General features: G+C 34.6%; 2 protein-coding genes and 1 pseudogene across 3 annotated transcripts; 2 read left to right on the top strand and 1 right to left on the bottom strand.

Moving 5' to 3' along the window:
- The first annotated feature begins 2,984 nt into the window (after positions 1-2,984).
- LOC150036341 (uncharacterized) lies at positions 2,985-6,868 on the top strand (annotated as a pseudogene).
- Positions 6,869-15,793: 8,925 nt separating this feature from the next.
- Positions 15,794-17,937, top strand: LOC120078503 (GPI-anchored protein LLG1-like). Of its 2 annotated transcripts, none has more exons than XM_039032774.2 (3): positions 15,794-16,206; positions 16,290-16,346; positions 17,407-17,937. In XM_039032774.2, the coding sequence occupies exons 1-3, from the start codon at positions 16,119-16,121 to the stop codon at positions 17,787-17,789; spliced, it is 528 nt and encodes a 175-aa protein (XP_038888702.1). In that variant the 5' UTR covers positions 15,794-16,118; the 3' UTR covers positions 17,790-17,937. The 2 variants fall into 2 exon arrangements, with proteins under 2 accessions (XP_038888702.1, XP_038888703.1); XM_039032775.2 differs by having other exon boundaries at positions 15,818-16,134.
- A 3,609-nt stretch (positions 17,938-21,546) lies between these two features.
- Positions 21,547-22,166, bottom strand: LOC120078298 (uncharacterized). Its single transcript, XM_039032534.2, has 2 exons — positions 21,964-22,166; positions 21,547-21,896 (listed from the first exon to the last, which is right to left on the bottom strand). Exons 1-2 carry the CDS (start codon positions 22,069-22,071, stop codon positions 21,765-21,767), a joined length of 240 nt encoding a protein of 79 aa, XP_038888462.1. The 5' UTR covers positions 22,072-22,166; the 3' UTR covers positions 21,547-21,764.
- Positions 22,167-22,519: the final 353 nt, after the last annotated feature.

The raw sequence follows: 22,519 nt of genomic DNA on the forward strand, positions 1-22,519 counted from the left end.
TAGTCGAATTATAAGTTTATATTGTACAAAGTTTAAGATGGCATTGTTAGGGTTTGTGCCCTAAAGTCTCGTGTCCAGTAGTTTGTAAACAGCTTTGTACGAACAATTATGATGTATAATATAAATGATATTTACTTCACTACTTGACTTTGCACATTAGATGTTTTTTATTTTACCATAAACCAATAAACTTAATATTACTGGTTATCTGTATGTAACTTAAGCATGTATGTGGTGACATATAAGTGGATCATGTCATGAGTGATAACCAAAATGGTCTGTAGTATATGGATATAGGAGGGAAACTTTATCCTGATAACGCTATAGATATGGCCCGCTTTATGTAATGGTCACAAGTGTTGTGACTTATCATAGATGGTCTGATCCTGATTATTCGTGTAGGGGACATGCGAGCGGGGGGTGTTCTATACAAAGAGTTTGTATAAGACTTAACCACGGAGTGTTAATGTCTCGTTATATAACACTGTTCATGACTGAGACTTCACTTCACTAGGATGACCATAGGTAACATGACCTTAATCCTAAGTGAGTTGGGAATTCTTGCCATTGAGGGCAGTCATTTGATTTGCATGAATACGAGTGGCCAGAACGCCGACTCAAACCTACCATTTTGGGGATTCGTCTGATTTGGGAGCTAGGAACTCAGCTACACAAGATGGAATTCACTCCTTCTCTAGGCAGGGGTAAGTAGATAGATAACTCCCTTAAGGGCTAATTCTAGGGCTTGAACAATGTGGCGCCACGCACCTTCTCATGGCTCAAGAGGTGTTCACACATGGTAGGACTATGTTGTATTGTTCATTAGAGGGATCAGTGGTACTTAAGGAGGAAAATGTAATTACAGGGGCAAAATGGTAAATTGGCATGCTGTAATTACGAGCATCTGTGAAGGGTCATCATACTGATGATTGGTTATATCCAATGAACATAGAAATATATCTATGGCAAGAAGAGTTCAACTGTCGGTCTTTAGTGGAATGCCTAGCAGTTAACGGATGGTGGATATCTTAACTAAAAGTTTAGTCACCTATTCACGTACCGTTTGAGCTTCGAGCCATATGTCCATAAGGTCCCCTTGGTAGTTTGGATACAAGTTGAGAATCAATTTTTTGGTCAGTTTGAAATGTTCAAATTGACAAGAGGGAGTTCAATTATATATGATATAATTGAACGAGTTAATTAAATATGATATAATTAACTTTATGTATGAGATACATTAATTTGGAGGAAATTGGATATAAATATGATTTATATCTAGTAGAAGAAAATATTATAGTTAACATATGATATTAATTATATGTTATGAATATGATAAGATCACATTCATTGGACGGTTATAAAGGAAATGGGAAGGCACCTCTTCTGTTCTAAATAACGGATGAGTGCATTATAAATAGCAGATGGTATGTTGATCTCGGTGTGCGCGAACATTGTGAAAAGATAATGTCATCATTTAGGAAATCAATGCCTATACGATAGTTACTGCACAATTGCTTACATATACAATATTGCTAAGCGATCGCATACCGATTACATCGTCGTGCGCTATTATCTAAATGATCGTTTATCTTTTTCCTAAGCGATCGTTTAACTCCAAGTATTTACTAAACAATCGTATAGACGATTGCTCACCCTTTTCCTACGCGATCGTTTGGACGATCGCTCACCCTTTTCTTACACGATCGTTTAGACAATCGCTTACTTTTCCTACATGATCGTATACTTCACCTAAACGATCAAGCATCTTGTCTATGTAATAGACGACCGCATCTCCCACTTTCTTGATTGTTGTGTACGGTCTCTCTTCCTCCTTTTCTCCATCAAATCCGAACAAAGTCCACACTTTGGATTCTCACTCTAAGAATACTGAGGGCTCTGAGTGGTGTTGTCTTCTCCATTTTCTTCTGTCCGAGTGGTGATTGTTCAAGGTAGACTGTTGGCCTTCAGACTCGCTGTGAAGAAGAAATCTTCATCTGGTATGATTACTTGATCTCTTTAGCATTATGAAAGTATGTTTGAATGTATATGCGGTAATTCTATCACAATGAATTGGAAAGATCCGCTTCCGCTCATAGGTACTCTTGAATGAGAGTTCCTTTAGGCATATATATAATATCTAAAACTTGTGATAACATATATATTGTGTGAACGTTGTAGTATGTTTTACAAGATAAATTAGATAAAGTCTATGAAGGTGAAGATGTTTTGACCAAAGCATTGGTTACAGATGAACATTGGGGACATGTTAGAGGAGTGGGTGATTTTGTTTCCCATTCCCTATATTTCAAATTAGTAAAACCAAAGTCCACAATGAGCCAAAAAATTGAAGGAGGCTCTAATGAAAAGAATGTTCGACATGCCAAAGTGTCAAGAGAAAAAACTCATAACAAACAATCTCATCAAACCAAATCATCTGTTGGAAGTGTCGCACTTAGTGCATCTAAAGAAGAGGATATTGAGAATATGCCTAAAGAATATTTGGAGGTAATTTATTTATTATGACTTTTAAATTTTAATTATATTGTGCTTAACCATGCATGACATTAGTTCTTTTAAATTTGTTAAGGAAACACCATGGCACTTGACTATTGGAACTCTATATAGTATTGTTGTAGTAGCCACAATGTTTGATGATGATGTGTCATACTTAATGGTTAAAGTACTGATTGACATTGTCATGGGAGAATATTTGCCAATACCAATTCCTGTGAAGAAAAAAATAGAGTCTTTAAATCAAGCAATAGGCAAACATTGCCTCGTGAACTTGTAATTATGGTTGACAAGGAAAAAGTATGCCTCTTTTTCAATATATGACTAAGGTTATTTATTATTTTTCATACTTTGAATTTTCGTAACTTTGGTTATGATAGGACCATTCAATAATTAAGAGTGTTGGCCACTCCTCCAAATATACGGATACCAATGGTACCATCAAACTCTTGAATGGACATGCCATACACAACATGAATGATGTACACATGATCCTTGCCAATTTGAATGAGCATATATTTGGAAGAGACAAATTTGTTTATTTAGACCGTGATGATCTGATCCAATATTGCAATATGATTGAAATTGGTTATATGTGTATATTGACATACATTACGTAATTACTCATCTAGATTCACAATCTTCAAGTATATTTTGTTTCATGTTTAAATAATATTTTAATTTATTTAGGCATCTTTGGGATGAATGTGGTCATGATATTACCAAGAAGTTTTTTATAATTGATCAAGCAAAAATATCGCCACATGTGAAGTCTCTGGATCTTTGATCTAGAAATTTAGCCAACCAACTAGAATTGGCTAATTTGGACCAATTAGTTCTTATTCCTATAACACAAGGTAAGTAAATACAAGTTCTTTAGTTATTTTTAATTTTCATTATACATGTACTAATATTTCAAAATTGTTGCTTATTATAGTTATCATTGGATATTGATTGTTATCAATCTTCAAGAAAATTAAGTTTATGTTTTGAACTCTATTCGATTCAAGAGGATTTTCATGAGTTATAAATATGTAAGTGTAAATAAACTTTCTTAGCTCTTAATTGAAGTATTTATGTTTAACTAATGTTTTCAAACTATTTAGTGGGTTGAAAATATGGCAAGCCAAGCATAATCACCAACACCATCGGTCTTCTCCAAAATGGAAACCTATAAAGGTAAATTTGCATTCATTTTTTAACAATTTATGTTCATTCAAACATAAGAATAATTGTTTTCAACTTCTTCATATGCAGTGCCCCCGTCAATTAGATTTTGTAAGATGCAGGTACTATGTGCAAAAGTATATACACGAAATAGTGCATAATTCTACTACTCCCATTACTAGCCTCGTACGTAAATTATTTATTTTTTATATACTAGCTTTAATTTAATAAATGATGTAAACTTATGTTGAGTTTATCTTCTTTTTTTTTTTCTTTTTGTAGTTCAATACAAAAAATGGATATACCCAAGGAGAGATTGACGTAAGTCGAACACAATGGGCGAGTTTTGTTGGCCGATTTGTGCAAGGATGTACTTCTTGTTTTTTTGTCTCAATAAAATGTAAATGCTAGCTTAGAATGAATCTTGATGAGTTTTGAGTAAAATATGCAAGTTTACAATGAATCCGAAGTACTAATCGTTGGTTTGTGGATAGACGAATTGTTATCTAATCATGATCTATTTATTGAAAGATTTATGTATAATTTTTTTGTTTATGGGTATTTGGTGTAAGTATTAATGGAAGTACTAATTGATATTTGTGAATGGGAGAAACAATTATTAATATTATAGAGGTGGTTGATATTTCTGATTGTAGTTTTGGAGAGGCGATGGTTCCATATGAATGTTGGATATGATAATTATAATTATTGTTCTATGGAAGTGTGTTATAGATATACAAATGTTGGTTAGTATGTTTATTTCATATTTGATAAGTACTTATAGAATGGATTGGAAATATTAGTTCTTGTTTGTGAATAAATTATTATAGAAGTGTGCTTCATTACAGATAACTTTGTATTTAGTTTTGTGGCAAAGTATATTGTTCTATCTACTGTTATATTTCAGGTTTGAGTTCAATGAATTTATAGGCGGAAGACAAATATTGTTGGCTTGCCATGCTGTTCGTTTTTTTTCAATTATTGTCCTTTTTTTAAATGCCATTGTCAAATCCATTTTTAGTGTTGGCCAAAAAGTTAAAAACAACATTATATATCTCGTGTTAAGTCAGAAAATTTTCGTCATTATTTTTATTAAAAAATATAAAAAATTATTCATTGTAATGCGTGCTTGTTGGCTTCAATGTCGGTTTAAAATTGACATTAAAGGGCTTTATTGTCGGTTGACAACCGACGTTAAAGCCCAAAATTCTTGTAGTGTCCCCAGGTTATCCTCCAAATGACCATAATTCAATTATTTAAAAATTACCCTTTAAATATATATATAACCAATTTCACTTAAACTTTTCCAAAACCCTAATTTGATCCAATGTAGGGTTTACTTTACAATTTGGTCCTTTAATTACTTTAAAATTAGCTTAAGATCCAAAATTAATCTCCAATAAAAACTACTCGCTTCAATTTTCTTAAGCCTTAGTCTTTATCATTTTAGGGTTTTCCCTTCCAAATTAACCTTAATTTTACTCCATTTAGGGTTTACTCACAAATAAGTCTCTTAAATTACTTAAGATTACCCTTAATTCCCCTAAATTAATCTAATTTAAGCTCAAAGTGTCTTAACAATACCAATTTGGACTTAAATCAAGTTTGAGTGCACTTAATTTTCCCCAAATCCTAATACCATCCAATATTAGGGTTTCACCTTATACTTTAATCCTTAAATTACCTTAAAATTAACTTAAGATTCCAAATTAATTCAATTCCAAGGTTAGAACATTTTATTGATATCCATTATAACTTAAATTAAATGTAGGAACACCTTAATTAATCTAAATTTTGTCCAATTTTACCTAATTTTTCCATTAATCCTAATTATGGTTTACTTTAAATTAACCCCTTAATCAACTTCAAAATTAACTTTGGATCCCAATTACTTCTAATTTTAGGTTTAAAGTATCATAAAAATACCAATGGGATCCCTAATCATGCTTAAAAGCATTTTAATTAACCTAATTTTGAATTGCCATCTTTTAATCACGGATGCCGGAGTTATCTTCAACCTCCAACCCAGAATCTTCCAGATTCGGCCTCTGTTTTTCCGGCGAACGTTTCAAACTCAAATTCATCCTTTTCCGACCATTGAAAGCTTAATTAACCTACACAAACCATTTACCCATCCTTGAACCTTCGAATCGTCCTAAAACTCCCAAAATCGACGAAATAGTCCACGGTCCTTATTTTTCCAACGAAGCACATACAGAAACTTAAAACATCAAATTCGGCCAACAAAAATAAAATCAAAAGGCATATAACTCTTAGAGGGACCTTAGAAGTATCTCGTCGTTTGACTTTAGAACCTCAAATTAGCCTCTAACTCCACGAATTTACCGTAAATTATGCTTCCCTCTATTTTTGTCCAAATTTCGACAATCAATTTCAGCACTCAATTCTTCAAATCTAGCCAATAATGATTCAAATTTCTAAAAACTCTTAAAAGATTCTTGAACTTACTTTCCTCCAAATTTGAAGGTTTAAATCTCCTTAAATGCTTCAAAATCAGCTCCAATCTTCACAACCCTCGGTTTTTTTTATTTACAAACCAGGCTTTGGTTTTTCTTCCATTTAATAGCTTTCCTGATCGGATTCCAACACAGCAGCCCTAAGGGTTCCTTCTTCACGAAGAAAATTCAAATTTTGCACGAACAAAAACTTCCCACCAACTTCTTCTTTTCTGCTTAAATATCAACCACACTGCTGCCTCTACAGTTAGGAAAAACGAAATGGCAAGAGATATAGGGAAGCCGAAGGGACAAAGATTTTTCCTCTTATATTGCTGTATATTCTTTCTATATTAAATGGTACCATTACAGTGGTTTTAAATAGTCATTTGTGAGAAATAGATAAAGAATAAATTGAATACTTCTGTACAATTTCGATTGGTTTGAGCATATTCTTTCTAACAAATTTTCCTTCTAAAAGGGAGGTGACATGGCCTGTGTACGCTGACTTTGAGAGGCTGTTTGTATATGTGTATTGCTACTGGGTGACTGACGTGGACTTCTCTAACATCCCCCCTCAAACGAGAGGGTACATTAAGGACATTGGGTTTGGAACGAAGAGACTGGAAGTGAAAGTGTGTGAGCGGTTTCGTGAGGCAGTCAACAAATTGACTGACCGAAGAGACATACCAAACTTCCAACGCTTCAGAAGAACATGGTCTCTTACAAAGTGAGCATCAATCTCAATGTGTTTTGTTCTGGCATGAACACAAGATTGGTGGCAATCGCAGCGACGTTTAAGTTATCACACCATATGATGGGTTTTACAGAGGACAACATCCCGAGTTCCGACATCAGTTGATTAAGCCAGATGACTTCAAAAGTAGTGTGTGCTAAGGCCTGCTATTCAGATTCAGTACTCGATCGAGCTACTGCTGTTTTCTTTTTGAATGACCAAGAAACTAGATTGTTTCCAATGAATATACAATATGCTGCAACTGATTTTCGATCATCAATGTTGGAAGCCCAATCTGCATCAGAGTAGGCAGAGACTGATAGGTCGGAGTTTGGTTGAAACAATAGACCAAAGTGTTTGGTTGCGCTAATGTACCGAAGGATACGTTTGACAGCTTGTCAGTGAACATCAGTTGGTTTCTGAAGAAATTGGCTTAAGTGGTTGACTATATATGTGATATCAGGTCGGGTTGTGGTGAGGTACTGCAGTGCAGCAATTATGCTTCTATAGACAAAGGGATCATCAAGAGGAGTACCATCAGCAATGGACAAGTGTTTGCCAAGTACACTGGGGGATGAAGTAGGCTTGAGATTTGTGAGTTGTAATCGGTTTAGAAGGCCATCAACATATTTTGCTTGATTTATGATGAAACTGGAATCAAGATAGTGGACTTAAAGGCCAAGGAAGTATGTTAGTTGTCCCAAGTTTTTGAGAACAAAGGTGTTGTCAAGCGACCGAATGAGTTGATTGATTGTTGAGGGGTCATTGCCAGTGACGATAACATCATCAACATATACCAGAAGAAAAATAACAGAAGACTGCTTGTTGCAGATGAACAGAGAGGAATCTGACCTTAAGTTTCTGAATCCCCATCGAAGAAGCTCCTTTGTGATAGCGCCATTCCAGGCCCTTGGGGCCTGTTTTAGTCCGTAAAGAGCTTTATTAAGCTTGCAGACATGATGTGGGTAGGATGGATGTACATACCTGGAAGGTTGTGTCATATACACGTTTTCTTTTAGATTTCCATTCAGAAAGGCATTATCAAAGTCTAGTTGCCGTAGACTCCATCCTTGAGAGACAACAATACTGAGAATGACTCGAATTATTGAAGGCTTGACAACCGAACTGAATGTCTCAAAGAAATCAATGCCCGAGTTCTGGTGAAATCCATTTGCTACAAGCTGTGCTTTGTAGCGTTGAACTAAACCGTCAGAGTTGCGCTTGATTCTGAAAACCCATTTGTGCCTCACTATATTCATATCTAGTGTTGGAGGCATAAGCCGCCATGTCTGGTTTCGCATTAGAGCAGCATATTTGACATCCATGGCTTGCTTCCAAAGAGGAGAAACTATGGCATCTTGAATTCGAGCGGGTTCGGTTACAGATCAGTCAATAGGGGATGAAGTAGTGAGGTTTTTTGTTTGAAGATACCAGTTTTCCCTCGGGTTATCATAGGATGAGTGGGTAGGGGGATAGGTTTGGCTGATGGAGGATTTGGAAGGTCAGGTTGAAGGTGTCGGGTGAAGGAGGCAGGAGGTACACGATCGGGTGGTGATGATACTGGTATACGATCGTGTAGGCGATCAAGTGTAAATGAACGATCGTTTATTAATGGATTTGGTAGGCGATCGGGTGAGAAAGAGATATGTAGACGATTGTTTGATATAGGTAAACGGTCGTATAAACGATCGGATGTGAGTAGACAATAGATGTTGGGTGAGTGATTTTTTAGTGATAAGGGAGATGAACAATCGAGTTAGGTTGATATAGGTAAACGATCGTGTAGAGATGGTCTTGGTAAACGATCAGGTAGACGATCAGGTGAGGATAGGCGATGGGTAGTAGGTAAGCGATCGATGTGAGGTGAACGATCGTTTAGCGATGAATCTTGTGGCCGATCGGGTAGACGATCAGGTAGGGGTAGGCGATGGACATTAGGTAAACGATCGTGTAGTGAAGGATTTGGTATACGATCGTGTAAGCGATTTAGAGAGGGTGAGCGATGGGTAATAGGTAAGCGATCGGATGATGGATTTAGTAAGCGATGGGCATTTGGTGAGCGATCGTGTGGTAATGGATTAGGTATATGATTGGGTAGGCGATTTAGAGAGGGTGAGCTATGGGTAATAGGTAAGCGATTGGGTGGTGAATTTAGTGGGCGATGGGTATTAGGTAAGCGATCGTGTAGAGATGAGGTTGGTGAGCGATGGGTAGTCGGTAAACAATCATGTATGGCATCTTTCTGTGGGTAAGGATTATTAGGTGGAAGGATGGGCAGAGTGAGGTTGGGTGAGGAATTAAGCTGGTTTTTCGGATTAGCCTGAGATAATTGGGTGAAAGAAAACTCATCTTTATTGAAGGTGACATGCGTAGAGATGATGATCCGGCCAGCTTTGATCAGACATTTGAAACCTTTGTGCTGTTGACTGGGGCTTAGATACACATATTTTTCTAAGTGAAAGCTGAACTTGTTGTGCTAAAAAGGCCGGAGATATGGAAAGCAAGCGCAACCAAAGACCTTGAGCTCTATAAAATTCAAATTCTTGTTAAAGAGAACAGAGACATGGGATTTACCTTGCAGTATCTCTGTTGGTAGCCCATTTATGAGCATTGTGGCTGTGAGGAAGGCATCCCACCAAAAACTCAAAGGTAGGTTGGATTGAGCTAGTAGTGTAAGGTCAGTTTCTACTACATGTCGTGTTTTCTTTCTGCTTGACCATTTTGAGCAGAGGTGTAAAGGCATGATAGCTTGGTTATGATTCCTTTTAAGTTGCATAGCTGATGGATTTTAGCATATTCCCCTCTTTTATCAGACTGAAGCACTTTGATTGTTTTGTTAAATTGGTTCTGAATAATATAAGAAAGTGCTTAAAAGCTTCAAATGCACCACTCTTTTGTCTCAAAGGATAGATCCAGGTGTATCTACTATGGTCATCGACAAACAAGATATAATATTTGTAGCCATCTGATGAAATAACAGTGGCAGGTCCCCATAAGTCGGACTGAATCAGTTTAAATGGTTTTATAGTGTGGCTTTCAGACTTAGAAAATGGAAGTTATGAGCTTTACCCAAGGAACAGGATTCACAAAACATAGTCTCTTTGTTACTTTTAACTTTCAATTTACAAGCACTAAAAACAGAATTTAAAACTTTCAGTGAAGGATGTCCTAAGCATCTATGCCAGATGGCTTTAGATACAGCTACATTAATACTTGTTGTTTTTCCAGACAAAACTAATGCAAAGATGTTCTTATTTATGTCCAAAAGCCTTCTGTATTCAGTGTTCTGATTCTTCAACTCCTCATTTCTTTTCATAGCCACTTGATCCAGATGATACAACCCATCCTTAAGATTTCCTTTTAGAAGAGTTCAATCCGTAAGCTTGTCCTTAACAAAGCAATGAACATCATGAAACTCAAAATAGATGTTATTATCTTGAGCTAACTTAGATACACTAACCAAGTTCTTTGTAATTTCAGGCACACACAGTAAATTCTCAAGTATGACAGTGTTGTTTCCATCAGACAACGAGGTATTACCAGCATAAGAGATTTGTAGTTTATTTCCATTTCCTACAATGACGTTCTCATTACATAAATATTCTCCTAGATTGTTCAGATTTGCATAGTCAACAGTGACATGGTTTGTTGCTCCACTATCCACAAACCAATTTGGATCCACAACAGTCTCTGGTCCGGCAAAGGGGTTGGAGTTTTGGGCTGCTACGAATACAGTAGGATTGGGAAGGGCATTGTTTTCAGGATTCGAGCTCTGTCCTCCTCTGTTCTACCCAAAGTTTCCAACAAACTCTTTGTTAAATCGATTACAACATACAAGGGCTGAATAGCCATATTTACCACAAACTTTACAAGTAGGTTTTTTGCAACGTCCACGACCTCATCCACGACCTCGTCCTCGACCAGTGTTGGAGTTGCCATTACCTTCTCCTCATTGCTAATTAAATGGAGGTAGAGAGTTTGTCTGGTGGTAGTTGTTCATCTGCCTAGCATCGCTGGAGTTCCAACTTTGAGCTGCATTCACACAATGTTGTCGAGATTTCTTTGAGCATTTTGGTGTTCCAGTCGTTTCTCATAAATGAGGAGCTCGGACTGCATATCTAGCCAAGAGATTTCTAATTTGCCTTGTATGACAGCGTTGTCGAGACTTCTTTGAGCATTTTATGTTGAAGATAGTTGGTTCAACATCTAGCTTAGAGATGGCTAGGTAAGGTATCGTTGGACAAAATAAGAAAGTTGATATCAAAGTAACGCAGTGGAAGCATGGTAATAGACGAGGTTGTAAGTGGTTACAACAGTAGTAGTTGTGAAACTTTAAACCAGAGTGAATTCGAGTAAATTTCGAGGACGAAATTTTCTTAAGGGGGAAGTAAATGTGAAACCCAAATTTCCATTTTTCCTACTTAAGTAGGTGATTAAGGAAATTAACTAAGTAAAAGTTAAATCTTATAGGGAAGGAAATTTCTAGGTGTTGAATAGATTTTCCTTGAGTAATTTTGAGTTAAGCTTTAATTGATGAAATTTAGCTAAGTGTAAGGTCAAAAGAACCCATGCGTGAAGTATTAGAAGACATTAACGCATAAATTAAAAAGGTAACCATGCATTTGTAAGGTTGGACGCATGATTGGCCGAAGTAATGGCAAGAGGCATTGCCAAGAGTTGTCATGCGTTGGAAGCCAAAGAGAAAAATGGCTAAGTGTTGGACTATGTGTTGATGTGGTGCCATGCGTTGGATGATGGATGCGATGGATGCATTGGATGCGTTGGATGCGTTGGATGATGGATGCGTTGGATGCATTAGTGAAGGAAGGAAAATGGAAGTGATGTGTTGGAAGGTCGGATGGCACAAGGGTAGGCGAGGACACGAGCAAGGCATGCGGCATGCGTCGAGTGCTCATGCACAGCGCATAGCCCATGCGTCGAGCAGGCCAAGCGCTGCCAAATGCCCAACCATGCGTCGAGCAGCCTTGGCCAAACTGCCCAGCCATGCGTCGAAGCGGGCCAAGCTGTCGTGCCAAGCGATGCGTCGATGGAAGTGCCCATGCGTCGAACAGACGAGTAAGCCCTGCCGAGCGATGCGTTGATGCCAAGCTGCTAACCAAGCGCCCCTGCTCATGCATCGAGCGGCCATGCCAAGTGCACAGCCCATGCATCGAAGCGCCCTGCCAAGCGGTCGTGCATCGAACACCCCTACAATGCGTCGAACGCCTTACCATACGCCCATGCGATCGAGCAAGCTTACGAGCGATGGCCAGCACCTATGCAGCACGCCCATGCTCGAGCGGCTAGCGCCTATGCCAAGCACCATGCGCCCATGCCGAGTAAGCCTTGCGGTGGTACTTAGTGAGCCATGCGTCGAGAATGAGCGGCCACCCTATGCATTGGTGATGGCTGGCTCTTGCGATGGCTAAGTTGGATTGTAATGATAGTGGGTTGGCTTGCTATGCATTGATTATAGGGTATGGATTGAGTATGGACTATGCGTTGAACATCCCAGAGTTGGATGCATATAAAGAATGAGATCACCTAGAAAACGTCATCAAACCATGTGTCTTCTTGGGAGGAAGCCTTAAACCTTAAGCAAATTAGGTGGATTCATAAGAAGACATGTAAAGGATGAGGGCTATGTGTTAGTGAAAGGAGAAGAAGACACCTTGGGTTGTGCTGATGCAAGATTTCGTTGATGGTGTAAGGAACAGACACTTGGTCATGCAGCCAAGTAGAAGGTATCGGCCATGGAGTAATCTTGGACGCCTATAAATAGGACCAAGGACTTCAAATGAGAACTCAAATTCTCTTCAAAGGACATAAAGAAGAGTGTGTGAGGACTAAATAGGAGAAAACCATGCATTGGTAGCAAGACCATGTGTTAGTCAAAAAGTTCCAAGAGGGGAGATGCTGTCGGGTAGAAAAGACAGGAAGTAGCATCAACTTGGAATGAGGATTTCTCCCAGAATACTCATGCTTTGATGTGATTCTAAAGTCATTTGAAAGCTAAAAGAGTCTAGTTTTCATGATGGGGTTTCCAAAGAAGAAGATCTAAGGAATCGGGCTGGAAGCTGAGAAAAAGACAGAAGGGTCAGGCTGTCGGGTAAGCTGGGCCAGTATTGATGTTTTTAAGATTCCGGCTAACCACGAGGAGTTATGAGCTAATATTTTATGGTAAGCTTTCTGAGACATTTTAGAACATATTTGCAGAAGGAAGTATCTTAAAATAAGGTCTGAAACTATAAGTAATCTAAGCTGATATTTGAATCTGAAATTTAGGATTCAAAAAGGGAAACCAAGGAAACCTAAGGAACTTCGGAAATGAAAGTTTCTAACCAACCAAGTTAAGTGGTTATTGTGTGTTTTATTGCTAATATAATTTCTATATATAGGTAAAAAATATATAGGGGATAATGGTAAATTGGTGATCAGGGATATATGTTTATCTGATTACTATACTTGTTGAGATATTTTACTTGTATGTTTGTGTTAGAAACTGAAATTGTAACCAGGATACATAGTTAGCATGCTTGAAAATGGTACTTGGCAGGAAAATATAGTCGGCTTCGGTCGGTGGGAAATGATAGTCGGTGACGACCGACAGAAAATATAGTCAAGTTACCTAAGCATAGCTAGCGAGAAAATAGTCGATGTGCACATTGGCGGGATAATAGGATACAGGGAAAGTTTCTACAGGAATTGTTGTTGTCTTAGTATACGTGTGAAAGTACTGGAGATGTTTTCATTATGTGATAACCAACGGTCAAGCTGGGGATTGATTGTTTTAACCAGCGGTCGAGCGGAGGATTGTCCAGTGGTTTGGCTGGAAAATAATATTGAACTTGTGGTAATATTCTTGTTGACTATGCATTGCTTTCCTAGATGTATAGTTGACAAAATTATTTTTTTATCTAAAGGCACCACTCACTAGGCTTTATAGCTCATGTTTTCCATATTTTATGATTTACCCCCCTTCCCCCCCCCCCCCCCCCAAGTAGCGAAAGGTGAGGAGTTTCAGGGTGCTGCTATGGTCAAGGTCTGCCACATGTCACTGTTACACTTCCAGAGGGTTTTACAGCTGTTGTTGTAAATTTGTAATTAAGTCTTGAAGTTGTATAAATGATACAATATTGTAATAAAATGGGCCTACTTAATCAATTGATTTGTTAAATTTGTTCATTGGTATCAGAGTTATTTCCGCAAGAGTTATTAGGCAGTAAGTGTCAACGAAAGGATTGATAACTGCTGCAGTCATGCCCTTTCTCAGGCTCAAAGGGTAGTCTGGGACGGGGTGTGAATTATTAAACTTAGACCCCCAATTTCAGAATTCCTCGACTTCTTCTTGTTTCTTTTTTCCCAACCTCTCAAATCCAATACTAAGTAATTTAAAAGAACTGAGTAATTTCTTCCTATCTCAACATTTCACCATTCCCATCCATACTTAGTTTCAATCATAGACAAATGTAAATTCCTTAAACAATAATCCTAAGTTTAGCAATTATACTCTCCTTTCCTTCATTAATCTCAACTTGGCCATTTCTTCCAATTTCTTTTTATTGATTTACATGAAGCTATAATTAAGAAAAGAGATTTTAATTTTTATACTTTCAACTTTTATTTAGTTAAGCTTTTGAACTTCGAAAAGGAAATATATTTTACTCCTATTTTTAAAGAGTATTCATTTTGGTCCCTATTTGCAATATTCTTTCACAAAAGAATCTCTGTAATATATTATCGTGAAATTTTGGGATAAAAAAATGAAATAACCAAAACAATCACTTTTCAAATGTATAATTTATGAATGTTCAAAGTGAGGACGAGGACCCCTTATTTGATTCTCTATCTCGAAAAAATCTCCAATTAAAATTTGAGGGTCGAATGAGATAGAGCAACAAATTAAATTATTCCTTATGTTATTTTGAATAATAAAAAAATAGTTAAACGACATATAGAATGGGAGATTCAATGCTATTTGAATCTTTTGATCGAGAAAATGCTCATATTGACAAAAAGAAAAATCATGATAAAATTTATTTTGATCCTATTTTTATACAATATCCATTTTATTCACTATTTACAAGATTCTTACACAAAAGAAACATTATAATATATAGATCTATTTCTATGTTACAATAAATATATTGGGTAATAATGTTATGTAAAATTGTGATAAAGAAAAAAAATAAAAACCAAAACAATCACTTTTCAAAAGAATATATAATTAAGGGAGGTTTAAAGTGCATAAGGTGAGGACGGGACCTTCATTCGATTCTACATCTCAAGAAATATTCTCCAATTAAAATTGAGGGATTCTCTGTGAATAATTCTTCCTTATGTTATTTTTAGTTATAAAAAGTTCTTTTTAGTTAAGTGATATCTGGAGTGTAAGATTTAAACATTTGACCTTTTGGTCAATGAGATGCTCAAACATTGAATTTATACAATTAGATTATGAAATATTCACATTTAAATGGGAGTTTTGTATATTAAATACAAAATGAGATGAGAATGGAAACTAACTAGGATGAGACAATATTCCCGTCTTTCTCCCCATTTAGGTCATACACTCTCATCCTTTGCTTATTTGGAGATCCCTCCACCTCATTTAGAATGTATATTTACATCCATTACCTCATTTCTATGGGAAAAAAAAATAAACTTTTATAAGTATAATAGGGATCAAAATATACCTTCTACAAGAACATGCTAAAGATCGAAATAGACATTTTAAAAATACATGATCAAAATGAACAATAGTAATCAATAATTAGAATAATTCATGTTTATGTCACTTTATTTTATCTAGTTATATCTTATTTTTTTCAAAAGTATCGGTCATATGTCATGATAATGAACCTATGTTCAGACCAACATTAAGATTCTATAAGCATGAATGCAAGAAATTAGGATAAGAATAGAACAAGAAATTAGGGGATTTTAGTTAGGTCCAATAGGAAGGATGAGAGAAAACAATGGACTCAACTCATTCCCATTTTGACCCTTTTTAGGCTAACCTTCACAAATATTCCTCCTTTTTTCATGCAAAATTTCCCTCTCCTCCCTACAAATTCCTCTCTTTTTTTCCCCATCCATTTCCCAACAAAATCAAAATCCAAATACCCTATTTTTTTTTTTACCAAAAAGGGTAAAAATATTGGTTTGATTCAAAGCCGTTTGCAGTCGGAGACAAAAAGCTCCACCGCCAACGGCTGCCGGAGATACCCAAAAAAGTTGGAAGAGCCATGGCGTTTAATCAACGTTATTGCTTCTATTTTGCCCTTCTCTTCCTTTTCATTGCATTTGCTTACTCTCATTCCCCATTCCTCTCTTGTAATTTTCTTTCCCTATTTTTTTTATTCCTTTAAAAAAAAATTTAGGGTTTTTAATTTGTTTTTTATTTATGGAATTTGCAGATGAGGCACTCAAAGCTGGTAAATTTACTGGGCGTTCCCTTCTTCAGGCCAAAAAAAGTGAGTCCTTAAGCTTTTTTTTTTTTTGGGCTTTTTCAATTTTAAAAGAAAATCCATTTCCAGTTTTGGTTTTTTCTTTTTTGGGTAAATGGGGAGGCTTGTTTGGTTTTGTGTTAAAAAATTGATTTTATGGAGGGGGAAAATGTTTAGTAATAATCATCAATTTGGAGAAAAATTATAATTTAGTTTGTGAATTTTATTTATGAATTTTCAAAATTACAAATTAATTAGTCTAAACCTTCTGAATTTTTTCAAAATTAAAAGCTAAAAGGATCTACTAAAAATAAAAATGAATGGAAAGTTTAGAGATGTTATAATAGAAACTAAATAGCATACAAATCTTAAATTTTACTTCCCTACAATATAATACAAGAGGTTCATTCAAAAAGTGCTTATCAATAACAAAATTTAAATATTTAAGACTAAATTATTAGAGCTAGTGCCAAGTTAGGTTTGTATCTAATAAGTTCATAAACTTTCATTTTTATATGTAATAGGTTTCAACTTTCAAGACACGTTTTTTAATTTACGTTTTAGTTTAAAGAGCTATTAGACATAATTCCCCAAGTTCAAATTGTACTATAGTTAGAGTTTTAACCTAACATTAGTTGGTTGATAATCACACTACAACAAAACATACAATTTAAACTCCTACTACCATCGAATCACCAAAGTAAGATAGGTTAACAGTAATTAACATCTACTCCTTTTCTTGAGGCCAAATGTTCAAATTATCACCCCTTAAGCCAATGAACATAGGTTAACAATAATTGACATGTAGAAGTATTCCTTCCATTGATATCGGATGTTCAAATTACCACCCTTTTAAGTCAAAGTGAGTATAACTCATTAGTAATTGACATATACTCCTTTCCTCGAGATCGTTGAAATCTTCATTCCTTTAACCCAAAGTGAGCACAGTTGAATAGTAGTTGGCATGTACTCCTTCCTAAGGTTCAAATGACCACTTTTGTAAATCAGAGTGAGCATAGATTAGTGTTAATTAACATATATATCTTTACGTATATTGTTTTAAACCTTTTTTTTCCGATATTGACAGGTTGCCCAGTAGACATGGAAGGGCAGAATTACACAATCCTAACAAGCAAATGCAAAGGCCCTCAATACCCACCAGCACTCTGTTGTGAGGCATTGTTGGAATTTTGCTGTGGCTTTGTTGATGAATTAAACGACATGACCAACAATTGTGCTGAGACAATGTTTAGTTACATAAATCTCTATGGCCAATACCCTCCTGGCCTCTTTGCCAATCAATGCAAAGAAGGGGAACAAGGTCTTTCTTGTGACAAAGCCCTCAAAGACCAGGCCGAGAAAGCCGAGATCAAAGCTTCATCTTCTGCTTCGTCTCTACTAACTCGACCCGAACTTCATTCTCTTGCTCTCGCTCTCGCTCCTACTTTTATGCTCTATTTGTTGTTGTAGAATACAGAAGTAACCACCACCCCCTTCATTATCATCTTGCTTTATATGATGCCAAAGCTTTCAAATCTCTCTGTTATGTTCTGTTTGTTTGATGGATTCACTTTATAACTATTAACATCGAACTTGTGGTGGGATTTGAGAAAAGAAACTTGAATTTGTTTTGTTTTGTTTTGTTTTCATATGGGTTAATTTACAAATTTAGTATCAAAATTTTTAGGTTTGTATCTATTTCATCTTTAGACTTTCAATTTTTGTGTCCAATAAGTTATTTAAGTGAGATTCTATTACACATATAATTTCACTTTTAACTATGTTAAATGTTTTGAATATTTCAATAACTCTATTAAACACAAAATTAAAAGCTCAGAGATTTACTTGACATTTTAAAAAAACAGGTACTTTTTTTATACAAATTTAAAAATTTAGAGACGAAACTTATAAGTTTGGCATTGTTTGATAACTTTTTGATTTTTTTGTTTTTAGTCTTTGAAAATCAATTTATAAACACTTATTCTTTCTCTAAATTTCTTGCATTATCGTCTACTTTCTACTATAGTTTTCAAAATCTAAGTCAAATTTTGAAAACTAAAAAATAAAGGCTCTCTTTGACAATTATTTGAGTTTTTGTTTTTTGTTTTTAAAACTAAATCTATAAACACTACTTTCACCTCCAAATTTCTCTCATTATTATCTACTTTTTATCAATAGCTTTAAAAATCAAACCAAATTTTGAAAACTAGAAAAGTAGGCCCCGTTTAGTACTCATTTGACTTTTGGTTTTTGTTTTTGAAAATTAAGTCTATTTCATACATATTTTTTATCTTAATTTGCATTTCTTAATTACACTAGTTGAATTCTTTAGCTAAATTCCAAAAATAAAAACTACTTTTTTTTAATTCTCAAAATTTGACTTGGTTTTTTAAACTATTGGTGAAACGTAGATAACAAATAAAGAAATTTGAATGTGGAAGTAGTGTCCATAAGCTTAATTTCTAAAAAAAATGGTTATCAAATGGGGTCATAACTTTTTAAAAATTGTTTTTGTTTTTGAAACTTGGCTAAGAATTAAACTTTTGTACTTAAGCAAGATGCAACCATTGTAAAAAAAATGAGAATGAAATAGACTTAATTTTCAAAAACCAAAAACCAAAAACAAAATAGTTACTAACGGAGTAGTTTTAAACACGTGTTTTTGTTTTTAGAATTTGGCTTAGAATTTAGCCATTTTACTTAATAATAATGCAAATCATGGTAAGAAATTCAAAGAAAATAGATTTTAATTTTCAAAAACCAAAGCCAAATACCAAGATCCCGTTTGATAACGATTTTGTTTTTTAAAATTGAGCCTATAGACACTACTTCCACCTCCAAATTTCTTCTTTTGTTATCTATTTTTTTTTACCGATGACTTAAAAAACTAAGCCAAATTTTGAAAACTAAAAAAATAGCTTTTAAAAACTTTTTTCCCTAGAATTTGACTAGAAATTCAACTATTATACTTAAGAAAGATGCAAAATCATGATAAGAAATGTAGAGAAAATAGACTTAATTTTCAATAATAAAAAAAACAAGTTATCAAACGAGGTCTAAATAATTAACAAAGGGACGTTAACGTTTTTACAGGGTCAACTAAAAAAGGATTTTTTTTTTCTTTTTTCTTTGAATTTTTAGACCAATGACACGTTTTTAGATAGAAAGAAAGACGTATGTCTAAGAATTGATGAAGAATGAGGGAGTCTCCATTTTTTTCATCAAATTGCAAAATTTGGAAATGGATAGAATTAAAATGATTTTGAATTGCGGCTTTTCTTGGTTCTTTGCTAATACATTGTCAGGGACTCAAATGGCTGTATTTTACCAAGAAAACTTTTGTTTCTTTTTGTTTCTTCCTTTCTTTTTGTTTGGTAATGCAAATTCCAGAATCCATCGCATATGAATTTGAATGAAAATAACACATAACAGTGTGTCCAAAAATTGTTAAATCATAAATTTTGTCACGAAGTTTCCTAGACGTTGGGACAACAATTAAAATTGTAAAATCTCGAGAGTCATTTAGTCATGTAGTTCACAATATAAGAGTTAATAAATGTGAAATTAATATTTTTTTTGTTGCGGGCCCATAAGTTCCTTAGATAGACAAAGAGTCGAGTTGCTTCAACTTCTTAAGACAAAAATCCTCGAAACTCTTAAGCTTGTATTAACTACTTAATCTATATATTTTAAATATTTTTAGTATATCAGATGTTTTTGTACAAGTTCAAAGCATTTGAGGGTATTATTAATCATTTTGATAATTTTTAAATCATTTTTATCAGGTTTGAAATTAGTTCAAAACATGCACTGAATCATTTAAAGATTGATTTAATATTTGGTTTTATATGTTCAAATGTGTTTTATATATACTATCAAAACTAATTTTGAATGGTACTAAAAAACTGAACTTTGAATTATTAAATATATGTTTTGGAGTGATTTTAAAGTAACAAAAGTTATTTTAATCGTTTCAAAATCATTCCATAACATTATGTCCTTAATGAATTAAGTTAACAATAATCACTTACTAGATATAAAGTCAAAAGATCGTGGATAAATTAGAAACTTAGTATAGAGACCTGATATATGGAAACATAACCTTGAAAGTTAAAAAATGTATAAGAACTTAAAATAAAGTGATTAACAAAAGTAATTCTTACGTTTTTTATTGTTGTCCTTTAGATGAGGATTTTTCCTAACCCCATTTAAAATAAAAATAATCTCCTTTACAAATTGAATAATAACAATTTTTTGTTGTCCACCGTTAAAAGACCTAATTCTAAGGTTGTTGATTGTTGATCCATTACATGAGGATTTTTCTCTCATTTAAAAGAAAACTAATCCCCTTTACAGATCAACCAAAAGGAATTTCTTGTTGTCCACCACAGATTATTTGTTTGTCAAAGTACTTATCTTACTCGTCCAAAATTTAGTGGTTCTAACGACCTAGTTGGCATACTAGAATTGTCCATTTTTGCCATTTCGAGATTAAAGATAACTATAAATCAAACATACCTCATGGTCAAGACACAATTAATAATATTTCCATTATGAAACCTCAACCACATTTTGGGTGCGACCCCATTGAAGAAAAAGACTAAAAGAAAAACTTTGTGTTTGTGTCAAAGATACTTTTACTTAACCTTCTTTTTCGCGGATCAAACAATGTCAAATTCAAAAATAAATTAAGGGTATTTGAAATACATTTTCAAATATTTAATTTTTAAAAAATAAAGTATTTGATAATGACTCAAAATAGTTTTTGGAATGTATTTTAAACGATTTGATAGAAAAAATTTAATAAAAATGAGTTTTTTAAAAATATTTTTTTCTGAAGTCAATTCAAATGGCCGTAAATTTTTTAGAATGATTTCTTTCGATAACAATTTATAATTTTTGCTTGCCAAGTTTGACTCATTTTTTTTATACTATATTATGACTTCGTTCATTTTAGTCTCATTCGATAAACATAAACATTTATAAAATTAGATAACAATACAATGAAACTTATCAATCAAGACGACTTTTAGCTTTTTTGTATAGTGTTTTTTTTTCTTTTTGATGATGGGAATGAAGGATGGAAATAATATCCACCTTAAAAGGATCAAGTTGAAAAGGCCAAAGTTGTATTGTCAATTTGTCATTACCAAAACAGAGCACTGCAGAGTGTCTGACATTCATTTTTTATCATATCTTATAACAAAAAAATCCACAAAATTACCACTAGTAAAATACATATACCTTGTCACATTATATCATTACATTACAGTATATGATTGAATTACAAGATCAAGCTCTAATAAAAAAACAAAAACAAAAACAAACCCACCACTTGCAATACAGAATTGGGGGTGTTTCCTCAAAGTGATTAATTTTTTTTTTTTATAATAAGACAGAAAAAAAAAGGATGGAGGGCCATTTTATTGCCAAAATCAAAGCTTATCATCTATGAGCAGTGACAAGAGTTTCAATGAATCGCAACCCATCGAATCTCGGAGCAAATTGTTCCGCCGCCGTAGACGGCGGAGATCTTCTGGATGGAGTAGTAATTTCTTGATCTCTGGTGACTTGTTCCTGAAATACCCAAGAATTAGTTTCTTGTTTGGTTTGAGAAATGGGAATTTGAGTGAATTTTAATTACCTGATGGGAGAAAGTGGTTTTGAGGATGCCGGCGGAGGACGGCGGAGCAGACAGGGCGGTGGCGGAGGCGGCGGCGACGGAGGCGGCGAACAGCCCTGTTTTCTTCATGGAAATGTGGTGGTGGCGCTTTTTCTTTTGTGTTTTTTGTTGGAAGGGAAATTGGTGGAAGGGCAAAAACGGCCAATTTATATAGCAATGTGAAAAGGCTACGGTTTAACAAAGTTTTACGCGGCAACTATACCTGTCTAACAAGTTGGATTTACGATTATACCCCTATGTTTTATTTTATAGTGTCTATTTAATCCTTGTATTTTTGTAAATTTTTAAAATAGGTTTTTGTCATTTTCTTTTCTTAGAATGTTCGGATTTGAATTTACGATCTCTAGATAGAAATAAACGTGTTTTAAGTTATAACCATTATAGTCGTGTTGTCTTTGAAATTATATTCTTAAATTTTGTCATCTATTGTTATTTATTATTGTCATGATATTTGTCGTATACCAATAGTAGTTATTTGTATATTGTTATCGGAAGTTGACCTTTTTCAAACTTGGTA

Source organism: Benincasa hispida, chromosome 5 (genome assembly GCF_027475165.1).
Source record: "Benincasa hispida cultivar pf3 chromosome 5, pf3_genome.v1.1, whole genome shotgun sequence".
Classification (NCBI taxonomy): Eukaryota; Viridiplantae; Streptophyta; class Magnoliopsida; order Cucurbitales; family Cucurbitaceae; genus Benincasa; species Benincasa hispida.